Here is a 26,732-nt window from a genome sequence, read left to right on the forward strand (position 1 = left end):
AAATAAATAACATGAAAAACAAAAAGAAAATGAGACAATTGGAATGTACCATGTAGAGTGTTCAGGACTGTGGTTCTTCATAGCTTTATCTGTCTGCTGTTGGTCACCAAAAGCCTGCTCTTTCATTGATAAAGCAGAATATTTCTGTATTTTCTTCTCCTAACTCCACATCCAAGACTACCTAGAAGTCAGGTAGTTTGGAAAAACCAAACCTCAGAGAACCCAATCTTTAGTTCTTTGACATAATAATAACATTTGCAAGTATTCGGGGTACAGTTTGGGCATCAAGGCTGTAGTAGAAGACAGGACTTTCCTATTTTGGCGTCTGTGTCTCAGGATAACACTGGGGCAAAGGTGGCTGGAGGCAGCCCTTCTCCTGTCATCTTAACTGCCTATCAAAGTAAAAACCCTGCTAAAAGGTAAAGACTGAAGTCCAACATTAAGAAGCAGAGAAAGGAACTAGAGTGATATATTGAACTCACATGAACTAAAAAAAAAAAAATCTGGTAATTTCATAAAAAAGCCTGAAGTGCATTTCCACTAGGGAATTCCACATAAATCTGAGCGATCTGGCACACTGCATGGAAGCCCTTTCAAAACTCCTCCGTCGATGGCAGCCTGTGGTCCTTGAAGCTCCAAGGAACTGTATGTGTCATGTAACCCACTCTCTTCTAAAGAAAACTGGAAACTACAATTATTTTTTATGTTGAAGTTATTATTACTGTATTACTACTACTATTATTATTATTATCCTTTGGTTATATGGAAGAGAGCTGATAACAGCAAAATTCCCAAAGTACCGTCAGTCTGCAAAGGCAGTTAGGAGTCACTGACGGGCCTTCTCCAGGTTGCAGCTCGACATTCCAGCTGCCATCTCGTGAGTCCCAATGTTCTCCTAAGCCTGGGACAATGCCTGATGGGCACTGCATGTGCTTACTGCTTTACCGAGTTTTTGTGATAGGTAAGCTAATCCACCACCCAGTTTACCCGGTCTGTTCTCTGTTGTCACCCAGTATAATGACTACCAGAACCACTGTCACATGCCAGAGCATGACAGCTTAGACAATAAGTGATAATGCCTTCCTCTAGAGGTGCACCTAGCATGTGCCAAGCAAACACCAAGAGGAGAAAGCCTGTCCTCCAGGAGTTTGTTCTCTTTAGTGGTAAAGTCTGTAATCTTGAGGCAGCCTGAACTGGGGGCTCGGGAGTCCATGGAAGGAAGGAGCACCCTCTGAGTTGAGGAGTATGGAGGCGGAGGTGGATTCTGGAGGTGAATGGGGCCTGGACTGGCAGAGGAAAGGAGACAACACCACCAGCGGGGGGGGGGGGGGGGGGGGCCTCAGAGCAACAGGGTGCAGAGAAGAGTGGCGCCCACATGTGGGGGAGAGTGAGTGCTAAGTGGGGAGACAGGCTGGGACCCGACCGCAGGGGCCCCAAGCGACAGCACCAACAGTGTGGGCCGTGTGTTGTAGGCAGTACGGAGACTGAGGAGGGTTCCTGTGCTGTCAGGCTGGATCGAGGACCACCACCAAACATTCTCAGGTTAAAGTGGAGGACCATCACCAAACATTCTCAAGTGAAAAAGGCACCTCATTCTCAATTAAGTTATAATTGAGTAAAATTACTAAATAATTTATTGGTGGGATAAAATAGCCCCCACTAAGTTATGAAACAAACCTAGAAACTCTTATCTGTCTTTACAATTTTTAGTTTTCATTTCTTCCTTGCCTGTAAAGATTTAAAAAGGCAAAGGGGGCTGTGCTTGAATCCAGCAAACTTTCCTATACAGGGCCAGCCAGTGAAAACCTGGGGCTCTATGGGCCCCATTTGTCTCTGCCACAACCAGCCAACTCTGCCACCTCTGCATTCACGTACCATGGACAGCACCCACACCCGTCAGCCTGGCTACATTCCAGGGAAAACCTCAGGTATAAAACAGGTGACTGGCTGAATTGGGCCTGGGGCCATGGCTGGCCGTCCCCTGCTTTAACCCATAAGGGTCCATTCATAACCAAGACTCCCATGTGAATGAAGTTACACTGCTGGAGGACCCTGTGGTTTGGAGATGAAGTAATACAGTGAGCCCCAGAGATGTGAGTGAAGGCAAGGGTCTAGGTCAGCACGGGCGGGCCTCAGCCAATACTTCCTGGGCATTGTCACCTGCACCACCATGACGGGGACCCCCCAATCGCCCCCCTGCCAGGAGTCACCTCGGCTTGCTCGGCTGCGTGTGCGGACACCTAGCACTGGGGTGGCATCTTCCAGCGCCGGCGACGAGGTCTTCAACACAGCCTTCATGTTCTCATGCTCTGTGGCATCCTCCGCATAGCTCAGGCCCTGCGGCGGGCTCAGGGGTGCCGGAGAGCTGCTGGAGAACTTGCCCGACTGCAAGACCAAAGTAGGGGAAAGGGCGTGAGATGACTCCCCAGAACACCAACTTCCATTGAGGAAAAAACCTCCTTGTTTGTGTGCATTCCACAGACACATTCTCCACCGCTGCCCTAACATTTTCCTTATGCCAATGACAAACATCCAGACAGACGGGAAGTTCTCTTATCAGAAAGAAGAGCTCTGGTCCCAGAAGGCCCATATCCTTCCCTCCCCCGCAGCTGCCCTCAGTGGGTGCTAAGGACCAAGGACATCAACCCTGGGAAGAACTCAGAAACCCCACCTGTTTCTAACACCAAAGCCCTGATATGAGAATTTAAATATGCCAGTCAATCAAATGTATTTTTTTTTAATTTAGCATCAGAGAACAGTTAAAATTTTCTTATAGATCACTTAGGATGTTAGCATTTTAAAAGTGGGATTCAGTCACAGAATCCTACTATGGTAAAAGCACTGGGAAGAATCTTTCCAGAGCTACTCCCATCCCACTTGACAGAGAAGGAAACTGAAGCTCTCCAGATTCAGTGACTTGCCAAAGGCTCCAAGGGAATCAATTTCAGGCCTCTGGCCAGCATGTGACACAGACACTCATGCTGAAATGGAGTTTGGCTGCACTCATTGCTTCTGGCTGTGTCAGACATGGGGTTGCTTGAAAACGCATCAAACATACATGATCATATCCTCTAACTGTAGCTCAGCAAAGAATCAGGGCATATATGTTTTACAAGAGGTACGCTAGAACACTGGGCCCTATGTACACAAGGCCAAACAGCTGATGAGAAGGAGAAAGTCAGATTAATGTTTGCAAAGAGCAGTCCCACAGATTCCTGGCTTCTTTTCATCAAGTGTCTCAGCCATGGCAACAGAGCCCAGGACACATCTGCTTGTACCATCTGCTTGCCCCCTCATCTTCTGGGGTCAATCAGCCCTGACGTCGTCTCTGGTTCTCCTATCTGCACCAGGGCCAGGAGGAGGAGCCCCTGACATCCCACCCCTGCAAGCATGACTTCCAGTGAGTCTGATGGATGCCGGCTGAGAAAAGGGACACAAGTCAATGGCTGCCCCTGAACAATGACCACATCTGTGGCCGCTGTCCCACTTTCTCTTTGGTTTTAGGGCTCTTTTCATGGTTATTCTAGAATCCAGTTTTCATACTGGGGTTGCCCAAAGGCTCAGCCAAGGGGCTGGAGGGAGAATTCCCTGTCTACTTCTCTAATATTGGGAAAATATCTCCAATATTAGACCAGCTGAACTTGTCATTCTTGACAAGGCCTGGGACTGAGGGAGACTTGGGAAATGTAGTTAGCCTTTTGATTCCTGGCATCCCCATCATGATGAGAACCCGTGTAAGGAGGTTAGTGATCACATGGAAAGCAACCAGAAAACAATCATGCAAGGTTTAGAGCACTGGGTGGTGCTGATGCCTCATGCTGCTTAGGTTAGGTTAGACTCTACAGCACGCTTGGGAAGGTCAACTGTCGCCTTCTTCATGTTCAGAAACAGTCCTACCTCCATGTCATCCTCTTCATCAGTCTACCCGAGCGGACAGGACAGGATGGAAAAGACAGAAGGGATTCTTAGAAGGTACAGAGATTAGCAAAGATGAGATCATCTCAATGTCACACCATATTCCAAATAAAAAAACTGGCCGCCACAAACAGGGTCCGTCCTCCTGATGCAGGAACTGCCAGACCCTGAATGCATAGCCCTCCTCCTGCCTGTGGCCAGGTACTCCCTCTCTGAGCCCCAAAGCCAGTTCTGAGTAATGTCAGGAGGCATTTGTGGGGCTCCAGACCAACCTCCTGAGGCCGTCCAAGGGTGCATAGCCAACGTACCTGGTATCCTGACTAGTGGAGACCTCACTCCCAGCTCCGTGCCCTGCTCCTCAGCTGGCCACATCCTGTGGAACCCATCACAACCTGCCAGAGCCTCTACATGTGAACCAGCCTCCACGTGCCTGGTGCTCCCTGTCAGCTGCTATCCCCCTCTCACCCGGAGAGCTTGAGCCTCCCTGCCCAGGCTGCCGTGTCTGGGCCTCCATGAATCCTGCCACACACACCAGACAGAACAAGCACAACAGTTGCCCAAGCAGAATGGGTCCCATTACTCTCTCCTCAGAAACATGAAATTCAGTCCTTTTAAAAATCTTACCCGCCCCTCATGGAGGCTGAGAGAACACGCCCAACTTTTAATTATCCCAGATAAACTTCTTGAAGCACCTTTTAAATAAATATCCCTCTCCTAAAAATAAACTGAGGGTGAACGTCATGTCCATCTCTTGGTTTTAGATGAAAAATACCCTCAGTGTAACCTGTGTTTCCACTGAGGTTACAAAGCCAGGCCCGCAGATTGGACACAAGGTTTTTAAGAACCAACTCAACTTTCAGGAGCTGAAATGACAAAATGCTTCTGGTTCGCCATGTTTCCCACAACCCTCAGGCAAGTGGCACTACAACCAGAGATGACTGTCCTCTCTATTTCTATGTCTACCTTGGAGCTTATTTATTTAACCAGGATTGTTGGTATTTTCTCCGCCATCAGCCCAAGTGCAAGGCACTACGTATACAAAATCTCTAGCCTTCTCACCGTCCCCCAAAGGAACTAGCATTCCCTTTTTCTAGAAGACAAAGCTGACATGACATGCCTGCAAAACTGAAGGAAATATTTAAAATAGTCAGGACAGCAGAGGGGGTGCCTTCCTCAGTTGCAGCCACCAACAAGAAGCAGCCTAACTTACAACCCAAGAGGGATGAAGATTCTTTCCTCACCTGGCAACAGCCCAGCCAATGAGAAACTGCCACAACTCAGCCAATAAGAAACCACTGCCACACTGAATGCTTACTTTCTTCCAAGGGACTTTCACTGGAAGCAGCCCTTCCCAATGTCCTCTTTGCTCAATAAATTAATGTTCCTCTCCTTTGTTCTCTGGACCTGCCTATGCTTTGGTCATAGCCTGCATGTCCCAAATTGCAGTTCCGCTGCCATTCCTGAATAAACTCATTTTGCTGCTAAAATAACAGCTGGTTCATTTTCAAGGTCAACAGTGCTCCCCCCGAGCCCTGATGGGGAGGTCCTGGGACTGATGGCCTGAGGTCTTGCAGCCCATCTTGAGTATGATGACAGCAGACAGGGCCACGGCGTCTTGTGCTGCTTGCCTTGTCTATGTCACTATTTTGTCTAGAGCTAGCTCTAGGATGAGGCACAAGGATGAGGAATCCCTTAGTTTCTCACTGACTTCTACCTGGGAGGGCTCCTGGATTTTGAGAAAAGCAGTCTGCACTTCAGAAGCAGAGAAAGAAGAGGAGCGTCAGGCACACAGGGGCAGATATAGGGTAGACTCCAAACGCAGGGTCTTTGGATTTTACCCAGATTTCACTGTGTCTTAAACAATAATTGTTTTCCTAAAATCATCTCTAATTGCTACCACTTCTGCATTCATTTTACCCAGCATCTATATTAAAAATGATTTTCTCTAAAAATCATTTCCAGCTCTAACGTTCAGGGACTCCATCTATTGCCAGGTTTTGTTTTTAATGGTTTAAGTTGTGTATGTGTGGCTTTCTAATCATGAGGACATCCTTGGCGTATAAGTTTGTCTTCTACTGCAGTTGCACATGTGGGAACACAGGGGAACCTAATTCAGAGTACAGAAAAACAGCTCTACACTTCATCTTGAGCAACAATATTCAAATCTTCCAGCAGATGGCAGGCTCTCTACATGAATGATGCCACTTTGACCCCCAAAAATTGGACCCCGTGGAGGATGAACCCTGAAGCCAGCTCTGTCCACATATGAATGGCAATTTAAATATTTTTGAGTCAAACTCTAGAAACATTTACCCTTGTTTATAAATAGGCAAGCTGAATGTTTTCAGAGAAGGGCAGAATTCGAAAATTAGTGGGATCTGTAAAAAAAAAAAATCTCAAGAATTTGGCAAGAAATTTTTGTGTTTTCATAACTATTAAGCCTATTGGGCTTGTAGTTTTCACCCGCCAATGTGTCTCACTTCTTCAGAAACAAGGAAACCCCTTTTAAAACTTTTAAAAATAACACCTTGGAATGAAAAGTGGGCACAGTTTGCCCAGATGGATTCAGTTTGCCTCCCATTGCTGTCCTCTAGGAGGCTATACGTCCTACCAAACCCAGATTTCAGCTGGTGGCATGGGCATTCGGAACTGCAGCAGGCTATACAAAGGGCTCCTCTGCAGAGAAGTGATGTAAGGGTTGAGAAAATTGCAGGTGAACAAGGAGTCTGGGTGAGGGGATGAGTCCCTGGTTGTTCTTAGAAATGTCTTAAAATTACAACAAAATTTCTGAGCTGATAGATCCTGTCTCCATATCCCTCAAGAATGTGGCCAGTAACCACATGCCCTCTGTTTCTCCTACAACATGCACACCTACCTGGAGACAGTGGGTAGAACTGATTTGATTCCTCCCCAAAGAAATCTGCCTAATTTGAGCTCAGTGGAGGCTTGCAACCCTTAGAATGATGGCACTCTACCGCTTGGACATTTACCCATCCCATTCTCTGTATCACTGAGTGCCAATGTGCTTCGCAGATCCATATACAGGTGAGTTAAGTTTCCTAAAGACCCACCAGAAAGAGGCACCTGCATGGTGGGTCTTCATCTCCGGCATCTTCACACATCCCTTTCCCTTCCACTTACAGAGCGTCTTGCATCTGAACGCCCACAGCACCTGTGGCCTGCAGGGTTCCAGGCTGAGGTGGGAGAGGGGAGCCCAGGAACAGGGGAAGCACACAAGCATGTAGGTGCCCACTCCCACTCCCAAGGGGCTGTGGGGAACTCCTGTTGGATTCACCGTTCTGTGGATCTCTTCCCATCTGAAGGTTCTCTGACCCAAGGGACCCTCAGATTGTGTCTTTGAGCAACCACATCCATTTTTTCTTGATTCAGTGCCTTGAATAGGTCCATGTGTCAACTGGCTGTACAGCATGTTAGAATGATTAAAATACTGACTCAATTCCCAAATCAGTATATCTGTCTTCCTAGGACACGTGGCACTTTTATATTTTTTCTTTTCTTCCACTTTTACCCACATTCCAGAGGTTGAAAATGGCATCAAGCTTTTCACGACACCACAGCCTACAACACCCCGACATGGGTTAAAGTTCCTCCTCTAGCCACATAGCCTTAATTCACATGGACTTATCCCATGTCTGTCATAATAGCAGATTTTCACAGTAATAGGAGAGGAAGAGTTTAAGAGCACTTTTTAAAAGATGGCATTTTTTCCACAAAAAAAAAAAAAAAAAAAAAAAAAAAAAAAAGATCAGCCCCACACTGCAGGGGTTCATCTACTTTCGCAACAAACGACACAAAGCGACAGGTTTCACAGAACTTACGTCAGTGATCATCTTCCCTCTGGTCTTATTTCTCTCTCTGTGGTTGGCCCGTTTCTGTTTCTGCTGCAAAACCCTTTCCCTGGTGGTGCGATACTCCAGCGCGAATTCACTGAGGATCCTGCAGAACTTGTTTATGTTGACTTCCCGAATCGCGTAAGGCGGGTGCCCCATGAACAGCAAAAAGGAATGGAACCTGCAATGGAAAAGCCAATAGCGGTGATGACGCCAGTTCTAAGGAACAAAAAACCAATGGTCTAAAAACTCCCAGCAGGAAACCAGTCAGGCAGGCAGTGCTCTTCATTCCTGGGGCTCTGGGGCTGAGTCTTCTGGAGCCGCCACTTCAACCGGAAGTCCAGTTCAACTCACTTTCTCGCTGATGGAGGATGTCTAGGTGGTGGGATTTCAGGATTTAGTTACTGTTTTGTTTGCTTCTCAGTGGTTTACTGTTTTTCTAAAATGTATGTGCAACTCTTTTGTAATATTTTAAAGAAAACACTGCACAAGTTTCTAGATTATGTAAGAGCTGAATACGAAATAAGGAAATACAGCTTAGTGATTCCTTGAGAACCTGCTGTAATGATTATTGGAATAAACCCAATCACATGAGCTGTTAATGGATGGTTTGTAAAAATGCTGATTAAGTTTTCTGTGAGTAAATACTCTGAAATATTTTCTCATGATATTACATACAATCCCCCCTCCTTTTTTTTTTTTTGAGAGTGTGCACAAATGAGTGGGGGAGGGCGCAGGGGCAGAGAGAAAGGGAGAGAGAGAGAAAATGCTAAGCAGGCTCCATGCCGGCTGTGGAGCTCAACATAGGGCTGGGTCTCATGACCCTGGGATATGACCTGAGCTGAAATCAGGAGTCTGATGCTTAACTGACTGAACGACTCAGGTGCCCCACATACAATCTTAATTTCATTCAAAAACACCATATAAGTAGCCCCAAATAAATTTCAGCTATTTAACTTTATAAATTAAAAACTATTGGATTTTTTTGACAACACTTTGTAAAAGAAATTAAATAAGCAAACATGTACACCATCTTTAGTTATCAGGAAATGAGAAAGAAGATACTAGGAGACAGAGGGACATTAGTATGTAGACCAAACAGTCTTATATAAATAATACCACTATTTGTGGACAACTACTTTTGCTTTTGATCATTCTAATTTGTACAATATGAATAGGGGTTTCATTTTGTTTTGGAGTGAGGGAAATGGGCCTATTCTTTATGTGAAGAATAATACAGTAAAACAGACAACTTGTAATTAAAGGGGCTGAAAAAATGCTGTTTAAAGTCAGAAAATTTAGCTAGAACTATAAAGCTCTTAGAGAAACACAGACTCTAAGTTTTCATGACTTTGGATTACCCAATGATTCTGTTCTTATACGGCCACCAAAACTATCAGCAACCAAAGAAAAAATAGATAAACTCGACTTCATCAAAATTAAACACTTGGGTGTCTCAAAAGACCACCATCATGAGTGAAAAAACAACCCACGGAATGGGAGAGAATTTGCAAGTCATGTGTCTGATAAGAAATTTGTATCCAGAAAATATATATAAATTTTACAACCCAACATTGAAAAGACAAAGAAAATATGGACAAAGGATGTGAACAGACATTTCTCCAAAAAAGATATAAAAATAGCTAATAAGTGCCTGAAAAGTTGTTTCATATCACTAGAAGAATGAAAATCAAAACTACAGACAGTAACAAGAGTGGGTGAGGACTCAGAGAAACTAGAGCCCTCATAATGCAGCAGGCAGAAACATAAAATGGTTCAGCTGCTATGGAAAAGTCTGGCAGTTCTTAAAAAGTTAAACACAGGGTTACCCTATGACCTAGCAATTTTGCTCCTACGTATATACCCGGAAGAAAAGAAGATGCATGACTACACAAAACCTCTATAGAAATGTTCATAGCAGCAATAATCATAACAGCCAAAAAGTAAAGATGATCCAAATGTCCAACAAATGAACAGGTTAACAAAACGTGGTCCATCCGTACAAGGTACTGCGCAAGTGGCCCCACTTCCTCTCTCATCTTGACTGAACCCAGCTGCAATGGACTCAAGATTCCTTAAGAAGCCTCAGGCCCCAGGGCTGGTGTGCAGGGATCCTACAGGGACACTGAGATGGCTGAAAGCCTGCAGCAGGAGGGGCGGGGAGGCCATTCCATTGGTAGGACCACAGGCTCTGAAAGGTGTCTAGTCCCAGCTGTTTCCTGTCTCTCATCCTACAAGATCCTGCCCAACCATCACCTCCGCAGAGAAGCCTGATCTGTTTTATAAAACAGCACTTTGTCATTCCCTGTGTTGATTACACTCTTGATCCTTCTCTGGCTCTTACTCCTACCTGACACCAGAGAGGGCCGATAGGATCTATGACGCGGTAGCATAGGACAGCGCATGCAAGAAAAATCAAGGGGATGATCCCTCAGTCCCTTTGCTCTGTTCCGCCATCCACTCTTTCCCTCAAGTGTGCCAATGATTACGGGGTCTGGCCCAAGAAGGGGAGGGGTGGATTTGGGGGTACCAGGAAGCCAGTGTGGGTGTCGCTTGTCTCCCCATCTCCCCCTGGAGTGCCAGCCCCTTGCTGAGTTCTCCGGAGGCCTTCATCCACTGGCCCCCGGGCTCCAGTGCCCATCATTGTGGGCATAACTCAGCCCAACGAGTGAGTCTAACTGGCATGGGCATGCGAGATGCTGTGGAGGGGGCAGTGTGAAAAGAAAGGGGAATATGCACATTCAGGCTTGCAGAATGAGATCTTCTTAGCCATGCAATGGTTTTTGAAAGCTGATTGTCGAAGTCCTTGTATCTGCCACTTTACCAAGAGGACACCCAGTGGAGTAACTAAGGGAGGGCCAGACAGGAAGCGGAGGTGGGAGCGCCAGCTGCTTTCACTCCACGACCAAGGTGAGCAGGGAAGGTAGGTGGCTACATATGGGTTCTCATCTCTCTCCAAGGAGAACCTGGAGCAGAGAGAGGTCTGTTGAGAGGCTACGGTGTGCTGAGACCAAGAGGGATTTCCGTCCCATCAGGAGGTCCCTGTGCAAGACAAAAGGTTCCAGACCCAAACAGAACATGCCTGGCAGAAGGCAAACAGCAGCATGGTAAGGTGAGGAAGCAGGAGGGTCTGGCCAGACTCCTCAGCCCTCATGGGATCCTGTGTAGGGAACACAGAGGGTGTGAGCAGAGAGCCTGAAGGGTGTGAGGGGATGAGTGGAGCAGAGAGAGGGGAGACCCGACGACTTGTCCCTTTAGCTGCCAATCACAGCAGGGGGAGTCAGCAGACATGGGCCTATCCTGTCCTCATACGAGGCCCGTGAGGTTCCGGATGGCTCCATCTGAGAATCTATCTCCCCTTCTTCCCCACTGAGCACTAGAAATCACTGTTCTTCCCCAAGGACAACTTTGAGAGGGGTAGCAGGGATGAGTTGAACTCTTGAAGACCAAACATTCAGGAGATAAAAAGTTTAGCTGTTTACATTACTGGCCAGGTCAGCAGACCTGTCAGGCAGTGGGTCATTAAGGAGCTGGACTGGACGGTGAGGAAGCCAAGTTCTTTTCTCTGCATATCTGAATGTCATGAGAACAGATCTGCAGTTCTGCTGCCTGTGAGGGTCTGGGATCGGCCCCAGGAGCCGGATAACCTTCACACCCTCAGAACCTCTGAGCCGTGCCTGTGGGACATTGGCATCTTTCCAAAAGTGCCCTGTTGCATGAATTCCTAATTACACAGATAACAAAATAACTCTCACACTTGCAGGTGAGGAAAAAAGATGAAGGCCTAGCGGCTTCCAACTTTCCGCTCCAAAGTCCTCTGTTTAGGCTGATCTGCACACTGCAAAGGATTCTACCTGTACCCACCTCGACTAGGGTTTTACTCCTCTCTGGGTTTCAGCTGTCCAGCGTGTAAAGGGAACATGTTAGACCACAGCAGTCACAGGCAATGCTCCTGGGAAATGCTGGTCGTTGGGGAGGGAGAGAGGAAGGACAGGCTTCCGGGCTCTCGGGCCTCCATGGCCATTTCAACAAAATAATCCTACTTTCATCGCTTCTGCGTATGGTGTTCCCGCTAACAACTTCAACTGAAGCCAGGGTGCTATGGTTTGGTGTCTTGGCTTGGCGACTACCTGGACCCATGCCCCTTTTACACCCATGATTCCTAGCTCGTGCTGGGCATCCCCAGTGGGAGGGGCACCAGGGAGGAGACAGGAACCTGGGTCATGCGAAAGCAACTGTCATTTGGGTAACCAGCTTACCAGGGAGAATGGGACAATCAGAGCAATCATTATGTGTATTTTATACACACACACACATACACGAAAACACACACACAGATGCCTATAGCTTAAGGAACAGCTGTATCACCAAGATGAGTTTTCACCTGTCTGGGATAAAATGGCTAATGGGATCAGGCCTAACAGCTTTACAAGACCTTCAGAAAATTGCTCCAGATTCATGACATTCCAAGTGGAAACTATTTGTTTATTTGAGCAGTTTTGAGTTAGAAATTGCTCGTGTCCTACTAAGCATGGAGGGCCAGAGCCGCTCACATTCCCAGACTCCGCTTTTTAAACTCGTTAAAAGCACAGTGTATTTTGATTTCAATGGGAAGTCTCTGATCAGTCCCTCTACCCCAGAGGTCCCTGTAAGATCAAGGTGGAGTGTAGTGAGAGGGGTTTACAACTGAATTCCTGAAGTACAAGTAGTGGACTGTGGTCGACCTGGAGGGAAGATTCTCTTCCCTACTCTTGCCCTGGCTAACATGTAAAGACTACCACTACCTTCTCCACCCTGCAACAGTCTGGATCAAAACCCAGGAGGTGTACAGTTATGGAAGCAACAAAGGTGGGTAAGAGCTCTCAGGCAGACAAGACAATTACGTTGTTAAAGTGCGGTGGGTTCAAAGAGGGTGAAGGAAGGAACAAAAAAAGAAGGTTAAAGGAGGGTGGGAGAGAAGGGAAGAGATAGAAAGTTAATTTAAAAAAATATAACACTAATAAGGATAAAAGAAAATACTGCCCATCTGTTTAAAAAAAATAATCAAGTGCTTGGACACCAGCCTGGGAATGCACTCAAGAGGCAGCAGGTCTCCTGGAAAGGCCCCAAGGGGTGGGCTCCCTTCACAGAACCACGACGAGGCCTATCTCTGAAGGCCTGTCACCAGAGCACCTGCTCTGGGTGGACCCCAGCCTGCAGGTCTGGGGACAGGCCCATCTACTTCGTAAGGCCCAGGACAGAGCAGCTGGACTCCAAAGGCCAGGCCAAGAAGCCTACAACCATACTCTGATATCACCCAGAAGAGAGTGGTGGTGCGTGGTCAGAACCGGCCTAGCCCAGGAAGTCAGAAGACCCATATTTGGGTCTGGGTACAGCTCCTGCTTACAAGTAAGCCAGCCCTGGACAGCAGTGGAGGCCTGGACCCCAGCCAGCCTCCGTGCAGGCAGGCAAGGCTTCCTGCAGCCCTGTGCATCTCAGGGGCCTCTTGGGTCCCGAGACTCTAAGGGCGGCTGCCCAGAGGGTGACACTGGTGGTGGGCCCAGGCCTCACCCAGGCAGTCCACAGCAGGTGGGAGGTCTTGGAGGGAACACTGCAGATCATATAAAGGAGTTTTACTGACAACAAGTCAAACGACCTTGCAAGGACACAGGCTGTGTGCACACAGACCTGTTCAAACAGATGTAGACATACAGGCTCTACTGGTCAGATTTCAGAGAGGCGGGGTGCCTGGGTGGCTCAAGCCTTCTGCTCAGGTCATGATCCCAGGGTCCTGGGATCAAGCCCTGAATCGGGCTCCCTGCTCTACAGGAGGCCAGCTTCTCCCTCTCCCGCTCCCCCTGATTGTGTTCCCACTCTCGCTGTATCTTTGTCAAATAAATAAAATACATCTAAAAAAAAAAAAAAAAGATCTGAGAGAGACGATACCAGATTAAGCGGGATTTTTGGATCACACTATCTCTGAGATTGCTTGCAACCTCAAAATCCAATGACATTCTATTACTGGGGGGTGTGTGTAAGAAAAACACCCCTGAAACAAACCTGTGCAAAGGTGTATTTTCTATGAATTTACAGTACAACTTCTGTAAACGTAACCTTCAGATCATGGTTTGTAGACCATTTTTAACATGCCACTGTATACAGGTGTTAACACTGGTTCCTTCATCCACTCACCTGTTAATTATTCTTCGGTGGACAATCTTTAAAATTATAATGCGCTCTGCACAGTCTTTTAGGAACTCTGACATTCTCTGTTTTAAAACTGGTTTCATTTCATGTTTTGCAATTGCCTTGAGGTGATCCCATGAAGCTTTGCATCTTCTCTCCATCTGACACAAATTATCCTGAAGTTGATCAAAGTCAACCTGAAAATCAGAGGGAGAACAATGGCAAATGGACTCAAACCGCCGGACACCAACCTGAACCAGGAAACTCAACTGCCTCTGGGGAGAAATAAACATCAAAACCAAATTTACATTTTGCAATACAAACATATTGAGGGCCTAAAAATTACCCACATGTGTATCTGTCATTATCTTGACATCAAATTATCTAGTGATAAAACTGTTCTCCAAATGAACCCAGTGCAAATATCACTCTTTTCTCCATCTCCCCCCCTCCCCCCATATTTGGAAAGAAATCTTAGGAAAGTCTTTGGGAACTGTAAATTAAAACATATCAAGGAACTCCAGTACAAGATGAACTGAGCAGATGTCTCACAAAATTTCTCAGAGTACTCCTGTTCTTGAGAGATGATTTTTTCACTTAGGGTTACAGGAATATACCAGTCATATAGGACAATTCTGATATGGGGAGACGGTCTGTTCAGGGGCAGACAGCATCTCTTCACAGTGATCTCTTTTACATTGTGTGACAAATTTTATTTCTCCCCCCCATTCATTTATTCGACACATGCCCGTGGAGAAACCGGTGTGTGTCAGTTCCTACGCCAGGTGCTGAGAACGCAGAGATGGATGTTGAATGAGACTAAGCTGCTGATCTCACTCAAGGAGACTCACTGTACAGACAGGTATACAGACCAAACACTGAGGAGGTACAGAACCCACTGTGCATGCGTGCATGCGTGTGCGTGTGTGTGTGCGTGTGTGTGAGAAAGAGAGTGAGAGAGGTCTTGCTGGCAGATGCAAGCCGTGTGTGCAAAGAACAGATGTGACTCGGCCCCCGCTGTGCTCTTCAGGGAGGTGGGGACATCCGGATTAACTGAAGTAGCCTGAGCTGAGGCTTTCTAAAGTAAGGCTTTTACTGAGTTTCTAGACTAGAAATTATGTGAATCAAAGAGTTTGTCATGGAAAAAAAATGCACTTGAGCGCATTTAATACAGACAGCTGTGGGACCGGGGACAGAAACTGAGAAGGCGAGGAGGGGAGGCAGAAACACATAAATTGGTGAACTTTAGGGAGGAGACTGAGGAAAGAAAGGTAGAAGCGCAGTGGGGCATGGTGGGAGAAGGGGAATGCTGGGCAAATCAAGGTCAGAAGGAGTAAGCGGATGCATGGAGATGAGCTGCCATTGCTTAGATGACAGAGATTAAGAGTGAGCCTGGATAGCCATTTGTATGTCTTCTTTGGAGAAGTGTCTGTTCATGTCTTCTGCCCATTTTTTGACATGATTATCTGTTTTGTGTGTGTTGAGTTTGAGAAGTTCTTTATAGATCCTGGGTATCAGCCTTTTGTTTGTACTGTCATTTGCAAATATCTTCTCCCATTCCGTGGATTGCCTCTTTGTTTTGTTGAATGTTTCCTTTGCTGTGCAGAAGCTTTTGATCTTGATGATGTCCCAAAAATTCATTTTCGCTTTTGTTTCCTTTGCCTTTCATCACTAGCCATCAGGAAGATTCAAATCAAAACCACAATGAGATACCACCTTACACCAGTTAGAATGGCCAAAATTAACAAGACAAGAAATAATGTGTGCTGGAGAGGATGTGGAGAAAGGGGAACGCTCTTACACTGTTGGTGGGAATGTAAGTTGGTATAGCCAATTTGGAGAACAGTGTGGAGATTCCTTAAGAAATTAAAAATAGAGCTTCCCTATGACCCTGCAATTGCACTACTGGGTATTTACCCCAAAGATACAGATGTAGTGAAAAGAAGGGTCATATGCACCCCAGTGTTCCTCCCAGCAATGGCCACAGTTGTCAAACTGTGGAAAGAACCAAGATGCCCTTCAAAGGATGAATGGATAAGGAAGATGTGGTCCATATACACTATGGATTGTTATGCCTCCATCAGAAAGGATGAATTCCCAACTTTTGTATCAACATGGACGGGACTGGAAGAGATTATGCTGAGTGAAATAAGTCAAGCAGAGAGAGCCAATTATCATATGGTTTCACTTATTTGTGGAGCATAAGAAATAACACAGAGGACATGGGGAAATAGAGAGGAGAAGGGAGTTGAGGGAAATTGGAGGGGGAGATGAACCATGAGAGACTGTGGACTCTGAAAAACAATCTGAGGGTTTTGAAGGGGAGGGGGATGGGAAGTTGGGTGAGCCTGGTGGTGGGTATTATGGAGGACATGGATTGCATGGAGCACTGGGTGTGGTGCATGAACGATGAATTCTGGTACACTGAAAAGAAATTTAAAAAATAAAAAATTTTAAAAAAAGAGTGAGCCTGGATGTGAGTGGTCCCGCCCTCCACAAGACAATGGAGGGGATCAAGTCAAGGAAGGTAGAAGGATCTATCACCAGAGGGGATGAAGCCAAGCTGAGCATAAGGGATGCCCTGAGGGCCAGGCAAGTCTTTGCAAGTCCTGGGTTTCTTGGGTGCTGAAGAGCCAGAAACAGAAGGCAAGTTTAGGCAGAGCCCCGGGATTCAGGTAAGCAGGGGGTTCGTGTGACTCTGAGAAAAATGATTTGCCTGAGACCAAAGGAATTCTGGGTCCAGAGTAGAAAAAGCTACACTTTCCTAGGATATAGTGGAGCTGAGGAAAAAAAAAAAATCAGGTGTTTAGCCAAGAGGGGGGAAAAAAATGCAGATCCAGAAAAGAACTCAATAGTTCAGTCTAGAAAAGACCAGATGACCTGGGACTGACAAGTAACGTCTAGGAGATTTTAAGCCAATTGTAAGACGTCTAATCTTAACTCTCTGGCTCTGTCCTCATTTGCACCTGGCAGGCTCCCTGAGACACCGTAAAATAAGCTCAGTTCCGGGACGCCTGGGTGGCTCAGTTGGTTGAGCGGCTGCCTTCGGCTCAGGTCATGATCCCCGAGTCCTGGGATCGAGTCCCACGTCGGGCTCCTTGCTCAGCAGGGAGCCTGCTTCTCGCTCTGCCTCTGCCTGCCACTCTATCTGCCTGTGCTCACTCTCTCTCTCTCTCTCTCTCTCTCTCTGACAAATAAATAAATAAAATCTTTAAAAAAAAAAAAAAAATAAGCTCAGTTCCCCTCAGACAGGCACCGAGCAGCACCGCACCATTTAACTAGGTGATGTTCGGCCACCGGGGCAATGGGCACAGAGCAGCCTCGGACGCCCAGTAAGAGATGGTTTTCCGGGGAGGAGAGTCCACCGTGAGCCCTTAAGGTGAGGGCAGAAGAAAGTGACCCACTGCCAGCAGAAGGAGGGGAGGCTTCTGGTGAAGAGCAGTTCTGAGGGCTGAGCTTTGCGTAGCTTCTCCGGACGGGGGTTGGAAGGCAGCCTCCCCCAGCTGCTGCCTGGCCGGAGGCCACGGGCACAGGTGACCTGAGTCTTCACAATTATCCCCTGACCTTGGGTTCTCTTCCTAGGTCAAATGGATGCACAGAGAGGTGAAGTCGCTTGTGAGAGACCACACAGCTCTAAGCAGTGGAAATGGAATCTGAACCCAAATCTCTCTGGCTCGAGTCCAAGCTCTCAACCAGCGTGCCGTGAGCATCAGTTTGCCCCTAAAAAATTCCACCCCAGAGACAGAGCTGGCCTGGCTCCCGTCTTAGAGAAGGAAGTGGTTGCCTGAGAACAGATCCACAGGGGCCACTTTTGTGTGTGGGAAGCCCCATGAGCTGTGCTCTGAAGCAAGGTCCAACCTTATCAAGTCAGACTGGGATGATGTGGGACAGCTCAGGGAAATGGTTATTCCACCCATGCCAGAGCAACCTGGCTCTTGGCGGCGGCAGTGCTGAGCCCCACAAGTGACATACTAGGGGATGGAGTGAAGGCACGGAGGGTTGGGGTTTCCTGAGGCTTATCTGGTGCCTGTCTACACAGAAGGATCCCTCAATACCCCAAAAAGCTTTGGGAGTAAAGGTTGAGAAGCGGTAGATGCCCTCTTGCAAGTCACAAGGAGCTGAGTCAACAGTCATCTTTAGCAACTGCCACAGTTAGTCAAGAAAATCGACCCGCACTTGTGGCTTATGTAGCCAAACTTAGCATAAGGCTATGTTATTTTGTTATTACTTAACTAAAAACTGAACACCCTTTGGGAAAGGCCTGATCCTGGGGGTCGGGTGGGGGCAGTCACTGGGGGCCAGCCTGGGGTCCAGACTCCTCGGCCAAGCTACTTTAGTCCTAGGTGGCCTCCACCTAGAAGGCGGCCCTGGGAAAGAACAAAGGACCACAGACAACTAAGGGACGGACTTGTTCTGTGTGGGTCGGGAAACAGGACAAAGATGACTCTAGCCTCGCAGCAGGCCCTGTCTCAGAGGGAGGTATTTCTAACAAACTGCCTTCTGGGAAGGTGCTTGTGGCGGGTGTCGGAGCAGCCACTGGAGGTCCCCCAGCTGCCACAGGCAGAGAGGCTTCTGGTCTTGGTTAGGATCCTGACATGCTGTTTGAAAAGACTTCAGAACAGTGCCTGGCACACAGTAAACGCAGGAAGGGTGCCTGGGAAGTAAAGGAGTCCATGTTCTCAGAAGCCTGTGGTCAGCTCTTACAGCTGGGGGATCGCCGGCCATGCCTCCTTCTGCCACAAGGCAGGCCCACAATCAGGCTGGCCCAGGGCCTCCTGCTTGCTGTAACTGGCAAATGCCTGCCTGTTGCTCCCGAGGCGGGTGAAGGAGGGTCCCAGCCCCTGTGGCCCTACAAGCCAGTTCTGTGGGAGAAGGTAGCAAAATTGAATTCCGTGAAGGAGACTCTGGCAAGGCCCCTTCCCCATTGCCCACCATTCTATCTCCTCTTCTTATACTAGGGTCCAGAGTGTCCCAGAGCTAACAGTCATTTGCTTTCATCTCCTCAACTTGCCCAGGCTGGGTTTCCAGGAGTTTCCCTCACACTGGCTTGACCCCTGCTGCCCTATTCAGCTCTTCCGCCGGCATCTCCTGCTGCTCCTGAGACCCTCTCATCGTCCAGCTGTGCTGTGCTGGGACTCCCCGGGGGTGGTTCAGCCTCAGTGATGCTCCTGCAAGTGGGGCCGCTGGATGTCCAGCTAGTGCCACTGTCTCTGTTCTAATAAACCACAAGTTCATGAAGATTTTAACTGTGCACTCAGTGTAAGAGTCTGCAGCTGAGGGGCCAGAACTATATACAGTTTACAGCCCTGTCAACTGTTTCCTCTGTGTAAGATCGTAGGAAGAGCCAGCCAATCTACGGGTGCGCAGAAGGCCAGAAGCCCTCCGTTTCCTGACTCCACACCTCACCACAGGGTCCTATAGAATTCTGAGGAGGAGCCAAACTGCATCGTTAAGACATTTGTGCCCACCAAAAGCCAGTGGAGAAGTTTCCATGCTCAGGAGAGTCCAGGCCTGGAGAGGAGCACTGCTCCACAGCGGGTGCAGGGCCTAGGACCGGGACGGCAGACCTGCCTCGCATACCTCAGCAGGAAAGGATCTGACGGAGACCCAGCAATGGCAAAAGGATCTTAAAAGCCTATTGGGAACGACATCAGACAAGTCATATCCACAAACCCTAGAGCAGGGGCTGCCCTTGGACGTTTTTACTTAATAGAGTCTGTGCTCCTCAGAGATGACTGACAAAGATCCAACAGCTGAGGAAAAGGCCCGCTCCTCTCTGCCCACGGACCTACCTTGGCTGACCTGGTGACGGCCCCGATCTCGGAGTACAGATCAGAGCTGTCTGGGAAGTTTTCCACCACCATGGTGCACACGTGGTGGAGAAGCGACTGCTTGTGCACGGTGTCTTTGACTTCTGGAACCTTCTCGAGGTAGCTTAACTCAAACGCTTTGGCCTGTGTGGTAAACATTAGATAAGGGACAAGAATAAGTTTTATTCAGAAAGCCACAAATGGCTAGAATCAATGCCCTGTTGGGGGTGCTCTAATATTTAGTTCCTCTGCGACCGGAACGTCTCAGGCCACATGATCAGATCACATATGGACAAGCCACAACTGAGCGTGAAATAAGCCTCCAGCCCTTTCCCACCACAGCCATCAGCCACGAGCTGTCCCAGGCCTCTACCCCTGAATCAGGGAGCTGTGGGGCTGGGTCTCCCCATCTGGGTATCTACAACTTCTTTCTCTCTTTGTCATCTACTTTTCTACTTCTTGACCAAAGACAGGCCAATTTTTTTTTTAAAGTTGGTTTATAATGTGCCTAAGTACAAATACTTGAGTGATAAGTTTAGGAAAAAATGGGGGAGGGAGGTGGAAGAAATTCTTTCCAATGTCAGTTTTGAGAGTAGCCAAGCTTCGTAAGGAACAGGGTGCTTACTTTTCTAAATTTTCTTACTTAATAACAGGACGCAGACTTAAATAAATAGGCCATGATAAGTTAAGGACAAAATTCCTTCTAGATTTTCCAGAAAGAAAATACAAACGTTGCTTCATTTGTGTTTGGGGGACCAGCGGTACAACCTCCCTCAGCAAATGAAGGGCAGGGATTTTGTGACAAGGGAGGTAGGACAATAAGGGATATAAGACACTTACATTAGTTCCATTTAGAAAGTTCCCAATGGCTAAGAGAGTAGACAGGATAAAGCCCAAGGTTTTATTGTTCTCCAGTTGGTCTATTCCTTCCTTCAGATCCAAAAGTGGTTCTGCCACTTCCTTTCAATTACAAAAAGTTGCAAGGTGATGATAAAGAACGCACATTTTGTCTTTACTTTGTTCTTTTTAACTTTTGTACAGGGTAACCACAGTGGAGTTCTCCTTGGTGTAAGGCAGTCCCATGTGGCGGGCCCATTCTCCTAGGTATGGAAAAGTGCCAAGAGGCAGCAGGGCAGTCTAGGCCTCAAAGTCTCCTCAGTGGAAACCAAATGGGAACATATGGCCACCGGTGCTGGGGTGACAAGTCTTCCCCTGTTCCTGCCCATCCGCCAAGCTCAGGTAGGACCCTTAGACCACCCTCCCCTCTTCTCTACTTCCTTCACATGTACCTTCAGCATTTAGACCATGGTCTTCCTCTTCACTTTCCTTTTCTAGGCAGATGTCACCAGGAACCATCCCTCACTGTCCCTGGACCCCTCAGGTTTCCCAACCTCCCCTCTGGGCACTCTGGGCTGGCCACCTCTTAGCCCCGGTTACTTTCTAGAAGACTGTCATCCTCATTTCTGCTACTGCCTTCATAACTCCCACTCTCTCAGACTTCCACAATGGTTTTGAGACTACATCACACCAAGTCACCTCAGCAGTCCTATATCTCTTCTTCCTCACTTGATTTCTGAATAAATTCAAGCACCACAGTTCCCTCCTAATGCCCCTACACCCACTGTCACTTATCTGGTCCTTAGGATAAACCCTGACACCTCCTTTGCTAGAGGCTGGAGACCCCATAGGCTCTTATGCTTTGGATCTGTCCCCTTTGGGAACTTCCTCTCAATTAAGCTCATTCCAGCTCACCTTCCATTTCTTTCCTGTCTACTACTTCCTTCTGCTCAGCCTGTAAAAATACTCCCATTTCCCCAGTCCAGAAGACAGTCCTTCCACACTACTCACTCAGATAAGTCTTCCTGTGCAGTCACTGTTAAGGTCCCTTTCCTTCTAGTTCCCTCTCAACCTCTTAGAGTGGTTTGTCCTCAACTTCCTGCAGAGGTACTCTCTCAAAGTGACTCTGCCAGGCCAATTGCCACAGTCAATGGCACTGTAGGTGATTGTCATCAGGTGGAAGGATTAGAAGTCACTTTCTATTTAGTGCATTTGTACATTTTCTGAATTATTACAATGAGTTACACAGTCAGAAAATTTAATTTTTTTTTAAAAACCAGTCATCTGGGTCCCTCAAGCAAAGGTGCCAGATGGGGCCAGGCAGCCCCTGGAGAAAAATGTCTCACTGCCATGGCCAATCACTTAGTGTAGCTACAACCTCATTATCATCAACTTGCCCTTCAAACCCTCACTCAAGAATGATACTTCACTACCGTCACCAATAAAAAACTGACTTTCTCAACACTGCGGGGGAGGGTTGGCTAACTCCCTTCTTAAGTGTGTACCTTTTCTGTTGTTTCGTAATCCATTTTGAACGCCCAGAGGTGGAGCCGAGCCGAGAGCTCGCTGATGGAGGAGAGCGTGAGGAGGAACTGCTCTGCACTGCCCAGTGGCACATCAGGGTTGGCCAGCTGTGCCTCCTGGATCTTCTGCTTCTCTTCCTCGGTGGGAATCATGGTTAGAATTTTCTGGAAAGATGGGACAATGTAGTATATTCTTAGTGATGGACCCTGTCCCAGCCCTCTGACGTTGCCAAAATCATACTGTGATTTTCCAAACAGGTAGTAAAGAGATTCTATCATCAGTATAAACCAAATACTGTAGAGAAAAAAGGTATCAGGTAGACTCTAAATTCACATTCATTTATTTTAAAATGCTCTCTTTATCTCTTTCCTTTGATCTCCTGTTTCAAGAGGAATTTAAATAATTTGCCCTAAATTTTCTGGGTCTCAAACATGAAGCACATTCTAGGTAAGAAAGGGGGATGGGAGGTGAGAGAAAGGGAAAAGCATAATATAGAAGGTTAGAAAGCAGCTCCCTGTTCCCAGGAAATAGAGAAAATTTGTCTCGACTATGTGAGAACTCAGACTGGCTTTTGCACATGGGGCATCACATAATTTAAGCTGTTTTAAATATTTAAGTCATATTTTACATTTTATGTGGAAATGAAAGAACTTTTTTCATTCTGATCTTTTTACGGAGGGAGAGAGAGCCAGGGAGGAGTGGAGGAAGAGGGAAAGGAAGAGAGAATCCCAAGCAGACTCCACATCCAGCACGGAGCCCCATGTGGGGCTCAATTTCACAACCCTGAGATCATGACCTGAGCTGAAACCAAGAATCAGACACTTAACCGACTGAGCCCCCAAATGAAAACACGTTAAACAATATCAGACTCAAGTCTGGTTGAGGAAAAATGATGACGGTATTTATAAAGAGAAATACCTACCTACTAATTAAAAAGTATCTTTTGCTTCCATTTGTTTCTGGTTAAATTAATGATGGAAGGCAGAGGAGGCAAAAAGTCACAATAAGAGTTATGATTCTTACAGATCTAAATTCATTAGTAACTATAAGTAGTATAAAAGAAAGTAAAAGTTTCCATTATATAACATTTCACCAACAACATTATTAAAGGTAAGGGGTCATTATTTTTCTCTCATTTCTCCTTCTTTAGCATCGTGCCCCACTTTGTGGTCACTTATGTTAATTCATTAATTCTAAGTAGCTTTGGTCGCTGCTTTCCAGTAGCAAGCATCTGGGCAGAAGTGGAAGGAGCTCTGGTTCTGGGTAAGGTGGGGGTAGACATCCTCCACCCCATCTCACTGAATGCAGCTCCACACCCTGGACAGCACGAATGGAGCAACTACCTGAAGATTTTAAAAAGTACACAGTGGCAGGTATACTGGGGAAGAAGATCACAATCGGAAATTCACTCAACTGGTAATGAGTTGACCTCTTGTTCTGAGCTCAGGTAACCCCAAACCTGGACTGGGTAGCAGGTGCAGACAGAGAGCTCCAGTGGAATCCTCTAGTGCTGACTTGAAGAATGGGAAAAGGATCTCCTAGTAGTGACAACAGTGACAGCAGGGGCTGGCAGTCCCCTACAACTCTGGGAGGGTACCTTCCCCTCCAATCAGTGAGGCTATGGCCCCATTAGGGCCAGACTAAGGGAGTAGTCAGGGTAAAGCTCAAGGTTTTATTGTTCTCCAGTTGGTCTACTCCTTCCTTTTCGGTCCCAAATTGGTTCTGTCACTTCCTTTCAATTAAAAAAAATTGAAAAAAGACAATAAAGAATGTACGCGTTTGCTTTACTTTGTTCTTTTTAATTTTTGTACAAGGTAGTAACAGGTGGAGTTCTCCTTGGTAGAAGGCAATCCCATGTGGTGGGCACATGTTACCTAGGCACATGTTGTCATCCCTTCACTTGGCCCCAGACATGGGCACCGTCACAGGAAATACATGGCAAAGTGAGGTGACCAAGCACCAGCTTTTAGCTGGATAACCAAAAAAGAAAGCCCCAGGGAGCTAGAAAGTATTGGGAGGTCAGGGAAAATGAAGAGCCTGGCAAAGCAAGTGCAATGTGTTGTTTAAGAAGTTCTGGAATCATCCCTGAGCTGTTTAGGTGTGAATCTGACCTTAAATGTCATATCAAAGACATTGAAAACTGAGCTGACACTGGAACCACGGCCCCAAAAAGGCAGCTCAGGCCAAGCCAACTTGCTTGGCCTGAATCCAAGCAAGTGGGAGAAGAATATTCTAATTTATTAATTTATTTATTTCTCCTTCCTTCCTTCCTTCCTTTTTATAAGATCAGAATCTCTAGATAAAGATATTACAAGAAAACTATAGACTATAGACCAACACCCCTGATGAACCTAGATGTAAAATCCTGAACCAAACTATTTTAAATATGTAAATGTCAATATATTAAGTTATATAAACTTTGCTATACTTTATAAAGTAACATTAAAAATAACAACCACAAGGTTGGTTCAGTACAAAAAAAAATCACTGCCATTAATCTATCATATTAATGATGTGAATAAGAACATTCACATAATGATGTCAATTGATGGGGCGCCTGGATGGCTCAGTTGGTTAAGCATCTGGCTCTTGATTTTGGCTCAGGTCATGATCTCAGGGTTGTGGGATTGTGCCCTGCATCAGGCTCTGCGCTCAGTGGGGAGTCTCCTTGAGATTCTCTCTCTCAGTCTCTCTCACCATCCTCCTCTCAAATACATAATCTTTTTAATAATGTCAATTGATGAAGAAATATTTTTTATAAAATTCAACATCCATCAATAATAAAAAAAACCCTCAGCAACCCAGCAATAGAAGAAATCTCCTCCACCTGATAATTGACATTTATGAAAAACCAACAGCTCATATCATGCTTAATGGTGACAGACTGAATACTTTCCTTTTTAAGATTGGGAACAAGACAGGGTTTATAAAACTTAAAAAGACTTACAAATCAGAAAGGAAAAAGCAAAACTATGTCTATTATAGACAGCATAATTGTCTATGTAAAAAATTTTGAGGAATCTACAAAAAGTTTTAAAACTGAGTTTAACAATGTCATATGATTTAACATTAATACATTAAAACCATTTTATTTCTATATTGATAGTAAATAGTTACAAACTGAATTTTTTTTAAAAAGTACTACTTATAATGAAATATTTAAGAATAAATCTAACAAATCATATGCAGGATCTGTATGCTGGAAGGTAAAAATGCTCGTGAAAGCGATCAGAGACAACCTAAATAAATGGGATATATACCATGCTCCCAGATTGAAAGGTTCAATATATTCAAGATTAATTTTCCCTAAACTGATCTATAAATCTAACTAAATTCCAATAGAAACACCATCATGGATTTTTCATGGATATAGACAAGCTGGTTCTAAAAAGTTATATGGCAGGGCACCTGGGTGGCTCCATGGGTTAAAGCCTCTGCTTTTGGCTCAGGTCATGATCTCAGGATCCTGGGATCGAGCCCCGTGTCGGCCTCTCTGCTCAGCGGGGAGCCTGCTTCCCCCTCTCTCTCTGCCTGCCTCTATGCCTACTTATGATCTCTATCTGTCAAAGAAAGTCTTTAAATTTAAAAAAGGATTCACATTTCTTATTAAAATAAAATAGAAAGTTAAATGGCAAAACAGATGAACCAAAAACATTTGGGAATGGGTAAGGTCTACTAAACAGCTACAGGAACAAGACAGTGTGACACAGGCATGGGAAACACACACGGATCAGTGGGACAATACAAGGAGTCTGGAAACAGAAGACACAAATACAGCCCTGTGAGTTTGACCAAGGTGCAAAGACAGTTCACTAGTGAAAGGATAGTATTTTCAACAAGTGGTGTTGGAACTGGAATCCATATGCAAAAAAAAAAAAAAAAGGAATCTTAAACCTTAAATGTTGCACATAAATTAACTCAAAAGGGATCACAGATCTCAAAGTCAAAGGTAACAGTCCAAAACTTTTAAAAGGAAACACAGAAGGAAGTTTTTGTGACCCATGTTAAGGGCAATGAACTCTTAGACACAATGGCAAAAATGAATAGGTTGAGAAATTGAACTTCATCCAAGTTAAAAACCTTTTCCTATGTGAAAGACACTGTGAAGAGAACAAAGACTAAACTATAGTTCCTCAAACCCATTAAGCACAGATTTACCATATGACCCAGCAATTCCATTTGTAGCTGTTGACCCCACAACAATGAAAACTAATGTTCACATAAAAACCCGTATGTGTCTGTAGCAGCTTTATTCACAAGTGCCAAAAACCAGGCCAAGCTACATGATCCTTGGACAGATGAACAGACCAACCATGGTACCTCCTTGTAATGCAGCGGTGCTCAGCAATAGAAAAGGGACCAACTCTAGCTACACAGAACAACTTGGATGAATCTCAAATCATCCATTATGCTGAGTGAAAGCAGCCACTCTCAAAAGGTTACACTGCATGGTTCCATTTACGTGACATTCTCGAAAAGACAAAACCATAGTCATGGAAGAGATCAGTGGTCACCAGAGGCTACAGGTGGGTGAATGGGTATGACTAGAAAGAGCTAGTGTAAGACCTGTTCTGGGACACAGGATGGATCTGAATCCTGACTACAGGGGTCACTACATGATTTTATAGAC

At 46.1% G+C, this 26,732-nt stretch overlaps 1 protein-coding gene across 13 annotated transcripts in view; it reads right to left on the reverse strand.

Moving 5' to 3' along the window:
• FHOD3 (formin homology 2 domain containing 3) overlaps positions 1-26,732 on the reverse strand; it is a 456,486-nt gene that overhangs the window by 15,118 nt on the left and 414,636 nt on the right. For 9 of the 13 annotated variants that reach the window (XM_032859586.1, XM_032859585.1, XM_032859584.1 and 6 more), the window contains 7 exons: positions 22,084-22,266; positions 20,582-20,701; positions 19,724-19,885; positions 13,938-14,128; positions 7,755-7,947; positions 3,898-3,921; positions 2,211-2,385 (listed from right to left, as the gene is read on the reverse strand). In XM_032859586.1, coding sequence (XP_032715477.1) covers positions 2,211-2,385; positions 3,898-3,921; positions 7,755-7,947; positions 13,938-14,128; positions 19,724-19,885; positions 20,582-20,701; positions 22,084-22,266 — 1,048 coding nt within the window. The remainder of the gene's footprint in view (positions 1-2,210; positions 2,386-3,897; positions 3,922-7,754; positions 7,948-13,937; positions 14,129-19,723; positions 19,886-20,581; positions 20,702-22,083; positions 22,267-26,732) is intronic. The other 4 variants (XM_032859591.1, XM_032859580.1, XM_032859589.1 and 1 more) reach the window with 1 other exon arrangement.

The sequence above is a fragment of the Lontra canadensis genome, unplaced genomic scaffold, assembly GCF_010015895.1.
Source record: "Lontra canadensis isolate GAN:19392208 unplaced genomic scaffold, GSC_riverotter_1.0 scaffold17, whole genome shotgun sequence".
Lineage (NCBI taxonomy): Eukaryota > Metazoa > Chordata > Mammalia > Carnivora > Mustelidae > Lontra > Lontra canadensis.